The following is an 11,464-nucleotide window of genomic DNA, read 5'->3' as shown; positions in this document are numbered from 1 at the left end:
TAGATTTGTGTATTTCACATTTCGCTCACGTCTTGGAGAAAACAAATTCAAATGTTTCAGCACGAGGGAAATGTCTCACTAATACGGGGGGAGAGTGATTTCAGGTACAGCTCTTCAAACCGAAGGAATTTCCCCATAACCACGAAGAAGAGGTGGTTGCATTATTATTTATGGGGTTTTCCCCCAAATCGTCACAATCTTCTTTTTAATTTCCTAAAATTATTCATTACGGTCAGAATCACAGAATATTCTGAGTTGAAATGGACCCTCAAGGATCATCAAAGCCCAGCTCCTGACCCTGCAGAGGACACCCCAAGGGTCACACCAAGTGCCCGAGAGCATTGTCCAAACGCTACTTGAACTCTGTCAGGCTTGGTGCTGTGACCGCTTCCCCGGGCAGCCTGTTCCAGTGCCCAACCACCCTCTGGGGGAAGAACCTTTTTCTAATACACTGCAATATTGCCAGCTTTAGCTCCTGCTGATTAGTTTTCACCATAAACTAACATTCATTTAGATATTATTTAAATAATAAATGGCAGATTGTAAAAAAATGTGGATTAATAATACACAAAATTATGCCAAAAAAAATTGGCTTCCCCATTTCCAGAATCCACCTCTAAAATTAACCCACTGTTCTTCATCTTTAGAGGTCTCGAAAAAAGCCTGAAGCCCACAAGGACTCAGCCCTACCTGACTGCCAGCAGCTTAATTCATAACACGCTGCAAAACAGAAGGGAGAGTGCAAAATTATATCCCTGCTTGTCCTTTTTCGAATCAAGTTCTGACTTTGCACCCAGCAAAGTGCTTGGAAAATTACAGCTACTGCTTGGGAAACATTATCTTGTTCAGCCAGCAAGTAAGAGCTGCTGCAGACAACAGATGGGATTTCACAAGGGAGATCAACAGTTGCTCCAGCACACTCTTCAAGAAAGCTACCTCCCCTCTGTGGGATCACAGGCAGTCACCCACACAGAAACGTAAAAGTAGTTCGGCTCCAATGGCAAGGAAAAAAAATAAAGAGGTTTGTACTTGATTTGATTGCCATTGCAGTGCTGTGAAAATTTGTGATTGTTCAGCAAAATATAACTATTACGTTTTTGTGCGCTGGGGGAGGGAATTCTGTGCTTCACCGCTCATAGGGCTTCTCCTGCAGGAGCAGGGTCCTGCCCGAATTACTGTGCGGCATCACGAACGCGCTCGGGTACTGGCAGAACTGGAGCGTGATTGCAGCCCAGCCCGGGGGGAGCCGGCCGGGGCCCGTGCCAAGCTGCGCTTGACTCGCCGCCAGCGTTGCCTTGGCAGAGCGTAGGCAGAGGCACGCTCAGCAAACAGCTCTGCCCCAGCGAGATGGTCACAGTCTCACAGAAAATCCTTGGCAGAGGTGTGAATAGGAGGCAATGTTGTCCCACGGAAGAAAAGAAGGAAGCCTCAGTTAGGCAGAATATCGTCTTCTCCTCTAAATTTTGAAGCCACAGGCTTTTTAGGTAACAGAGTTACACTTCGTCTGTCAACATCAGGCTCTTAAGTGCATATGCCCTTCAAAATGGATCCATCAAAAATTCCCTGCAAACAGCAGATTGTTTCTGTGATTAATTAAGGTACATCTGCAGTGCATCAAGGGTAGCCTTGTCTATAGCACAGTGTACTTTTACTCAAGCCTCAAATGTTATGAACAGTTTCTGTTGCCTTAACACAAACACAACTGTGTGAGTGATTCAGGTTTATGCCTGTTACACACAAAAGCTCCCATTAAGAATGCTTGGGTTATTAATTGATTAATAGAAATAATTCCTAAATTTCAGCACAATAATTGGATCCCTATATTTTGTCTGATAATATGAGCTAGCTCACTGTCTGGCAAGAGATAATACCTTGGTTGTCCTTACCAGGGTATCAATGCTGCTCTCTTCTGGGCAGATGATACCAGGTTGCTTTTAAAGGCATTCAAAGAAACTAATGCACAACCCCTCGAATCTGAAAACTGCATGTGCTTGGTGGTGTGATCAGCAGAAAAGGATACTATTTACTTTTGATCCTTTACTTCTGAAGGAGCTGGTGACAGTGGCAGAGTGCAAAAGGGCAGGCTTGGTTAACGTTCAGACCAGTGAAGCTCACAGCCTTCCTATCTGGTGCAAAAGGAAATATACTTTATATAACTTCTCCCACACCCCGTTTTTGCATCTGAACCTTATCCCTGAAGTTTTTATGTTATGGTGAATGTGTTTGGTAGAAATTCTCATTGTTCTGCTGCCAGAGTAAGTCCTTAAAATAGTGACTTCCCTTTAAGGGTAGGCATTTAGATGTGCTCCCTGCAAAGGCAGATGGAGACAGCAGATGAATGTTTCACAGGCTGAGACGTTCAAAGCTTTGCTTGTCTCATACCCTGCATTTTAAGTGAGCAAGGCTTCCCTGCTTGTGTTTGCAGAGCAGTTGCTAAATAGCAATACCAGGATGATTATGGGGAATTATAAGGTAGAATGGAGTTGTGAGCTGTAAAACCTGCCTGCAGAGGCACATGGCAGCACAAAGGAGCCCATGGTGGCACAGAGAGGCTTGTCTCCACCAGACCCTGGGGGGAGGAGGTGTCACAGGGCAGACACCTACAGAGAGGAGCCTGCCGGGAACTGACGGATGGATGGGTGAACAGTGAGTGATCATCCCATAGAAGGACACTGAGAAAGTGTGCTGCTGATGTGGCACCATGGGATAGGTCACACCATATAAAGAAATAACTGTGCCTTAGAAAAGTGTGTAAAACCAACTCACTCCTTTGAATAAATGATTCAGATTCCCTGCCGGTCTGGGTCAGTCATTCAATCGCCGACAGATGATTCTCAGCCTTATCAGGAATTAGTCTGGAGTGGCTTTATGCTTCCTAAGGCTGTGAAATGTGTGCTACATCACCCACGTTTGGTGTATCAGCAGTGCTGAAATGTGGTCCAGCTCCTCACTTAACATCCCACAGCCACTGTTACTTTTAAGGCCAGACAGGGAGAAGGGGCATCAGGAGAAATTCCCTAATAATATTTGTGCTGGAAGTATTTTTTGACTGCCTGTGGGGACCATAAGGATTCTTTATCCATCCATCCAAGAATGGAAGAAATATATCTATTATTTTATATATCAGAAATGTGTCTGACGTTTTTTCCCCTGAGGTTCTTTTTTGCTGGCTTCAGGGAGGCCAAAGAATATAAATTGTTAGGGGAAAGAAAAGCAGTATAAGACCAAGAAACAATAAGGTGTGAATATAAGTGTACATGGATATAGTGTGCCTAATATTTTTGAAACAGGATGGGTGAATCTGTTCATAAGAAATACCAGTGAGAAACACCATTTCCAGCAAAGGTAGCAGCTCTGCTTTTTCAGATCCAGACAGGAGTTTAAACTTTTTAAAAAACCTTAACTTCTCACAAAATGGTTTAATAGCCCCTGTTTAAAAAATAAGAAAGCAGCAGCATTGGAGAAGAGATAAAAAGATAGTTCTCACTACTGACTGGGTGCTGTGGTATCCTAAGTAAGGGATGAAATTCCCACAGCATACGTGGCTTCCCTAGCTCATCTGATTTTCCATACAGCCACTCACCTTTGTGTCTGTACTTAGTTAACCACACCACACAAGAGTACTCTGCTTCCTTGGAACTCTACTCTGCATCATTTGGCTTGAGCTACTTTCCCGTGACCTGAAGTGAATCTACTGCTCCATACTTGGGGAAAACAGTTAAGGTGAAGTAAATTTGGCAGTACAGAATATGCAGTAAGAAGTAAACATACACTTATGTATAAATATGTATCTATATGTCACTGCTTGTCTATATTCTAACCTAGACATAATGTGCTCCAGGACCAGACAACTCATCCAGCTAATGAAGTTGAGGAATGCAACCATCATATCCAGACACCTTTACTTCCTGTTACAACCAGCTACCTACCAAGTTTAGTCAATCCTTACCTACATATGGATTAAGGCTCTCAATCCATAATGAAATGTAATGAAATGCTGAACTTGCTCCGTGTTTTTGTCCCAGAAAATTGCATCATGCTTACATAATTGTTGTCTGCAGGCCTGATTAAACCTGTTCATGTGAACTGTTCCATCAGCATTCACTGAACTTCAGAATAGGCTACACAGCAAGGATAGAAATGTACTTAAAAAACTTAATTTCCACTATTCCCTAAAGGCTTCACAGCTTAATGTCTATGAAGGTTACTAGCTGCTAGGACAAGTTACATCCACGTGTAGTCTGGGAACTGCCAGTATTTTGATTATTCTTGGTATGACTGTGGCCCCAGGAGTCAAAGCATACTGATAAGAGCATCTATAAAAAGGAGCTCTAAAGCTTGCTGCATAGCACTGCAGCTGCCTAGAGAATCAACATTACCCATGTAAACCTCTGCAGAGAGGTTTCTGCACTCAGCTGCCATCCTCCAGCTGCGTCAGAAAAGAAGGCTCAAGGCTGTAAGTGACAATACTGGAAACAGCAGGGGCAGAGAACTTATATGGTAGTGCCTTTGGTGTGAAAAACACAGCAAAATTATATGTCAAAAGTGATATGGGAAAGGTACGTGAACATTATTAGCAGGAAGCGTTCCTAAGGCAGGGACAGGGATGTCCTTAGGGAAAAGGTCAGTAGCTATCACAGATCAGCAACCCAATGGTGTGGAATTGAGTAGAGCAGGAGAGAAGCTCATGAATCTACCTTAGGTTAATCTGCAACTCTGTAAAAAGTGTTTGTTTTTCAACTGACAAAGTGAAGTATTTTCTACATGGCTTTGTTCTGTTTGTTTTGTTTTTCCTTATCTACTTGAATGATCATGAGGGGTATGATGAAAGCCCTTTAAATCATGCTGATGATGTTTACCTTCCTGGCTGCATGAGTACAAGGCTTATAACTGAACTTTGAAATTTCGTAGGGAGAGATGACAGACAAGATTGGAGATTATTAACTCCTTACTTGTCCCATCTCCTTTTCTTTCTTGTCCCCGGTTGTGAAGGTATTCTGCCTAGCAAATCTGGTAGCTCAAATATCTACTGATTAGGGATGGGCTTTAACTTGGATGTTCTCTGTCTGTCTACTATGATTTCATGTTTGGTCCTAGTTGAGAAAAGTTGAGGCAAACCTTCTCCTGGCATTTGATTGCTTCTGCATTAGGATTTCTCTGCAAGGACTCTCATTCCAGTTGTCTCAAGTAGTATCCTAATCTGTAAGAAATGGAGTTATCATTGCTGGTCTTTAAATACAGTATTTGCATGTAAATACATAGTATTAGCTGTGAAGAACATTATCTGTTTCACTTAGTTGTCTGTATGCAGTAAGGAGTTTCTCTAAAACTAATGCATTATGTAAAAATATTCTTAAAGTAACGACATGATTTGGTGTAAAGAGAAGAAGGTATATCTACCCACTCAGGAACAGACATCTGTTTCACACATGGAATAAGGATGAGTTAAGTAGGAGCGCAGATGTGAAGTTTCAGTAATTAAATACTATTTTATAATGCATACATACAGGGGTACTGAGTTTAAATCAGATCAGCAAATTCCCTTCTTGTGAGTTCCAAGCCTTGGAGTGCAGAAGGTAACGTGCTCCCAAGGAGGTTGTTCTTCACCATAGTTTTCTACATGTTTATTCCCTACATTTTTTGCAAACTCACAGCCTGAAAGAAAAAGAATAAGTTTTGTGAAAACCTAAAACTGGTTTTGACAGCAAGAGCGAGTGAAGCTTCTTGGAACCGCAAGGTTACAGCAACAACCATCGGTACAGATGTGCCTCAGTATTTACATGGGATCTGGATATCAGCTGAAGTATCATGTTTTTAAATTCCTTTGGAAGGGAAGAAACTTTGATTGCAACATCTAGGATCAAATTCTGACTTTCTTCTGGCTTACTTTGCCAGGTTACAAATTATATCACAAGACTAATACTGGAGGAAAAATGTCATTCTCATTTTGTGTTAAGTTGCATATAAATGTTCCTAGTACTATCACAAGCTGGTACGTTGTCAAAATTGAAATAATTTAATTTTCCTTTTTCATATTTCAGGTATTTCTGACACTGTTCTTTCCCATCTCAGAGTAACCACATTGACGAGGGAAGCATAACATTGAAAAACAGCAGCAACATTTTTGTATTTCCATGGTTTGCTGCATAATTAGATACAAAAATAGTGTGTTCTCAGTCAGCTGTTTGATCCTTTTTTCCATTCAAAGTGTAGCTCTTTTGTCAACAAAACACCAGTTTGTTTTTTTCAGCTGAGAAATTTTATTTTAGCTGTGTATGAATTAAAGAAAATGATAGAACTTAATTTGCTGTAATTATTCAGGGAGCCATAGCAATCATTGAGTGTGACAGTGCTGCACATTTGTATTGCTTCTGCAAGAAGTACTATTTTGGTGTTTTCTTATTTCTCAAAAACATGTTTTTCAAAAATTTTCTGCTCAGAAACTCCAATTGTCTTATTTTTATAATTTCCTTTTACATGACATCTTGCCACTGCCAGTCCTCCCTGAGCAGTTGCTAATTTTCTGAACACAGTCAAGTAAGCTTTATGATAATTATTATCTTTCCTGATCTATGCAAAGTAATTTTTTATATGGTTGCAAAAGCACAATTGTTCTTTTATTAGATGTTGATGGAACATTGTTGATGAAAAATTGCCTGTAGTTATAATCCATGTGTAGATGTAAATCAACTCACCAAAATACATAAGTAATACTTAGAATTGACCATAAGAGTTGTGGACATGCCTTGTAGGGGCCCTGATTCTCTGCCACACTCAGTTACAGTTTAGGACATGATATCTACGTGTGATGAAACCATCTAGAATTCTAAAGAATGACTGTATAAGCAATTCCAGCTACAATTCTCTTAACTACTATGTCCTCTCTCAGACACAGGTTTTTGTATTTTGAAGGCAGCATAAACGCCCTGTAAAAAAGTTTGTTGAGAATTACAGACTTGGAGAATTTAATGTTTCTTTATGTGTGGGCAACAGATTAGTTTGTATAAATGATACACTTTTCAACAAAGAAAGGTCAGATTCAATCCCACAGAAGTCAACAGAATGGGCTGAGTGTTCTTCATGCCTCTTAATAATTTCAGTTCTTTGTTTCATCCTGTTCTAGCCCCTGGGGTTCAAGCAGCTGTGGCAGTCGAGGATCAGAGAGAGTGTAAGAATCACCCAAGAAGAGATGATTCTCCTCCAGTGTGAAAATCTGTCACTCAGGCCTTCACTCAAGAAAAAAGGTAGTTTCTCTCTCCAGCTCCAGTGCCCAGCTCTGAAACCCACCTAACTCTTGGAGCCTTCCAAGGCGCAACACAGAGTTGCTGATCCAGAAGAAACAGTGCTGGGAAAATCTAGCACTCCTCCTAGCCAGAAATACCCAGTCTCTGCTTGAAGGAACGAACTGGCTCTCATAAAATGTATTATATGTGGCTGCTCTCTCTCTCATGTGGCATTTCTTTGCGTGTGTAACAAAAAATAGAGGCGGCAGCTGTACATTAAAGCGGGGGCTGTTCATTAAAGCAGGTCAAATTGCAAATGTGAAGTTATAGTCACAGTTTTACTTTGCATCTGAGTAGTAAGGGAAATTAAACATGAAGGAGCTGCAAGTAGAACAAAAGCAAGTTCAGCCTTTCATCTGGTACACAAAACCTTCTGGTGCATTGGATATTGTGCAGAACAATGCAGAATTTCCCCCCTGCACATCACAGGATCAATTATTGCTCACAGCAAAGTTGCAAGTCTAGCACCCATATGCAAGATGAGAATCAAATGGTTGGATACCAGGAACAGGGACACCTTGCCGAGAACTTCCTTAGATTCACTCAGTGCTTTAGAAAAGAAAAAAAAAGAAGAAAAAAAAAAAGGAAAAAAAAGAGGGGACTCTTGGAAGTCCTCTTCTGGGGAGGACTCAGCTTTCCAAGTGCACACAGTATTCATGAGCATGACAAACACTGGTGGTTCTTTTGATTGCACTGGCTGTATTTTAGAGTACTGCTGTGTGGTTACTACAAGGGGTGGTCAGAGTTCACAGTGTAGGTTCTAGCATGAAACAAATGCAGGATTAACAAGGTGTTGTATTTCCCACAGCAGTGATATTATGTCCCTGACAATACCTTTCATATTCCCAGGAGAGAAAGCTAAAGCTGATCCTTGCAGTCAAGCTCATGTAGTGATAATAAACAGTACTTAAAAACCTCTCAGTTGTTGTCGAGGGTCCTCACAAAGGATCATTTGTAATGAAACAAAAGACAGCTCTAGTGGACTGATTTCCGGGAAGAAGTAACAGTTAGGTAACACTTATGTAAGAATCAATGTCTGGCCTTAGCTTTTCAATGGTCTGATTTGCTGCTCCAGCACCCTTCAGTACCTTTTGTAAATACATCCTCCTGTGCAGTTACTGGCTTTTGCAACTTGCACTCCCCTGACTCACAGAGCTACTTTCAATTGTCTGAGTCCAGGCTGCATTTAACATTTCTTGCTAAACAATTTTGAAAACCAGTGGAGTAACATCAAATAATATTTGAGAAATTTGCAGCAGATGATTGCAAGGAGCAAAGCTGTGAATGATGAAATATTATAAAAAGGACATGCAAGATGCTTATCTTGTCACTTCCATTTTACCACTTACCTTTAATTAAACTGAGAAACAAAGGCATGTTGGATCTCCTCCCTGAACATACATACTGCAATACAGTAATTGAGATGATGGTCTGTACTATTAAAGATTAGTAAAAGTAGTTTAGAAGAAGGTGAGACAAAATCTGTCTTTGACAAATGTGAGGAGAGATGACACAGGACACCACAGAGAATCACTGCATCAGGGTTTTTGCAGCTCTAATTTGAACATGACTATTTTTAGAAGACCTGTTGTACATACCAACAACACTAATGACTGCCAGAAGAGACAGCCACGTTCCTAGAGCCAGTGACATCATGTGCGGCTCTCAGGATTTAACTAAAGCCTGTGCTTGGCAAATAATAATAAAAAGTAAATAATTCTTTTTGTTTCCATCAAATTGAATTACACTTTTATTTTGCCTCTCTTTTCCTTTCAGAAATTAGTCCTGAGAGTAATTTTACAGCCTTTAGTTCTTACAATTTAATGGAGTGAATGACTTTTCTACAAAATTCTGACTTTTTATGTTTTGTGTGTGTTGTGGATGGAAACCATGATTTCCCATTGACTTCATTTTATTGTTATTCTATGATCCTTCTAAGATTTCGGGAAGCAAAGCAATCCCTACAAAGAAACCTGTCTCCCCCATTACTGGATGGTGCAAAAAGCAAAGAAGAAGACTCTGTAATCTCTGGCAGGAGACATGCGAACACATTTGCCATATAGACCCACATTTGTAAAAGGGGCATCCTGAGCTGGCCCAGAGTAAGGGAGATATTGCAAGGCAAAATTCCATCTGCCTTTGCCAAGGGTGTCTTTCTTATCACCATTTACTACTAGCAAGCTGTTCACTCACAGATCTACAGTGCTGATAATGATAATGTTCATAAGTGATAAAGCAGCCTCATTAGAAAAGTTTCCGACTGGCTGTGGTGGCTGGGGAATGCAAGTTGAGTGGTAAGCAGGGGGGTCAGAGAGAGCACTTTGATCTATGCCTGCAGTAGAATAACACCCAAAGAAATCACTGTGCAGACACTATCAATGAGTGTCAAAAGTGCCTTGAAGCAAATTGTGGAGGATTTGATTGTTGATCTCAGCAAAATACCATCCAGACTTTGTCAACTGTGGAAAAGGGAAAGAAAGAGCCAGAACCTACAAAATGCAAGGGCTCCATTAGGCAAAGCCGCTTAGCTGTTGGTTTGTGCTCAGTGCAATTACTGAGCCCACTTCAGACACAACATAGAATCATAGAGTATTAGTGTCACCAAAACTGGGAATCAAAGAAACTCTCCAACACCTCCTTTTAAGTGTTAGAGAACCAGGCATTACTTTATTCTGGCCAGGATGTGCCATGGAAATCCTTCCATCCACACATGACAAAAGTATCAGGGCATCATTTCAGATGGAAATGACCTTTAAGATAGTTGAGTCCAACCATTAACCCAGCGCTCCCAAATCCACCTTTTGCCCTGAAGTGGCAGAACTTTGCAGAAATCGGGAGGGGGCGTGGTGGGTGGGGAGGCAGGAAGGGAGGGGAACTCCAAAGATGGCTTGTGTGACATGGAAGAGCCTGTGCTCTTCTTAGAGAGATTGCCAGTGGTGCAGTCTTGCTTTCAGCCCTGCACAACCACATCATCTAAATGACAACCAAACTCTGAGATTATTTTTGTCCGCAGTAATCTGGAAAAGCAGTTGAATGATTTCCATCCTATAAAATAAAAAGTACACTCTGTGCCAAGTGGTAATAGGGCTTTAAGACCTCCATGATTTGGTACTCCTCCATCCCTGTGGCAACTTCACTGGCAACTGAGCCTGGAAGCCCTGTGTGCATCAGGAAAGGCAGAGATAATGGCATTAAAGGCCTTGCAGCAAGGAGAGGAGGTTTAGTCAGCCAAAATTGCTGAGTTTTATCAGCCAAAAAGTGCTGTGTGTGCAAAGGGAATGCCCCCAGGCTGGTGAAATATGCTATGGAGGTATTGCCTCTGTTCCCCTTAGCTTTGCCCACATGACTCACAAACTGTTGTGGGGTCAAAGACAAGCTATTAAAATCTAGGAATGAAGTAGAATCTCTGGATTGCTGGAGGGATGAGTTACCAAGTGCTGCTCTTTGCCAGCAACATGCTCTTCTGAGCATAAATCAAAGTTTCCTCTTTCTTTCCACTCAGCCTTTGCTGTGCATTTCTCCTTTCCTGAAACTGTAGGAAGCCTCCACCATCTTCTGTGCTCCACAGCTGCTGATTGTCATGGAGCTGCTGATTGCCCTGCAGCAGCCCCAAGACAGTCCTGTCATGGCAGCAGCCCTGCAGCATTGGGTGTTGGATGAGCAGAGGGAAAGCCATGGGCAAATACACTCATGTATGTGTCCAGGTTCTTGCAAAACCTGCCCATTCCCATGGGCAAGGGTGGGGGACAGTGGTAGCAGTGGCAGAGCAAGAGGAGGTTGGTGTTTATATGAAATTTTGGATCATGGTTGCATTACAGAACACAGCTCTTATAGTTGTGTGGCTTGTAGAGATGAACACGATGGCAGAGCTCAGCCCTGGTGCAAGTGTAACAGGCCTGGCTTGTGTGCTGTGCATTTATGGTCTGACAGCTGAGGAAGCATCCTTCTGCCATGCTGGGAATGTCAGAGAGGATGCTGCCACCTGCTTTGCAGCAATACTGGCAGTAGCACCAGCTGCCTGTCCTTTGTGCTGCCCAGGGCTCCAAGGTGCAGATGACTCAGCCTTCCTTACCAGGCTCCTCCTGCAGCTGGGGTGGTGGCAGAGGGAAAAATCCCAAGGTATCCAAGGATAAGTGGGGTACTGCCCTACAGAACAGGAGGGGTGGAAATGCCTTCCCCGC

At 42.0% G+C, this 11,464-nt stretch overlaps 1 protein-coding gene and 1 long non-coding RNA gene across 2 annotated transcripts in view; one reads left to right on the top strand and one right to left on the bottom strand.

The window, feature by feature from the left end:
• The window catches only part of GRTP1 (growth hormone regulated TBC protein 1), a 37,454-nt gene extending 36,268 nt beyond the window's left edge, over positions 1–1,186 (bottom strand). The window contains exon 1 of the mRNA XM_017736978.1: positions 1,131–1,186. Coding sequence (XP_017592467.1) covers positions 1,131–1,186 — 56 coding nt within the window. The remainder of the gene's footprint in view (positions 1–1,130) is intronic.
• Positions 1,187–4,368: 3,182 nt separating this feature from the next.
• On the top strand, positions 4,369–8,199 carry LOC108447348. Its single transcript, XR_001862873.1, has 2 exons — positions 4,369–4,456; positions 7,124–8,199. It is a non-coding gene; the product is annotated as an uncharacterized LOC108447348 (long non-coding RNA).
• The last annotated feature ends 3,265 nt before the right edge of the window (positions 8,200–11,464 follow it).

Source organism: Corvus brachyrhynchos, unplaced genomic scaffold (genome assembly GCF_000691975.1).
Source record: "Corvus brachyrhynchos isolate BGI_N302 unplaced genomic scaffold, ASM69197v1 scaffold83, whole genome shotgun sequence".
Taxonomy (NCBI): domain Eukaryota; kingdom Metazoa; phylum Chordata; class Aves; order Passeriformes; family Corvidae; genus Corvus; species Corvus brachyrhynchos.
Note: the sequence above shows the minus strand (reverse complement) of the source record. Positions and strands in the feature narration are given on the sequence as shown.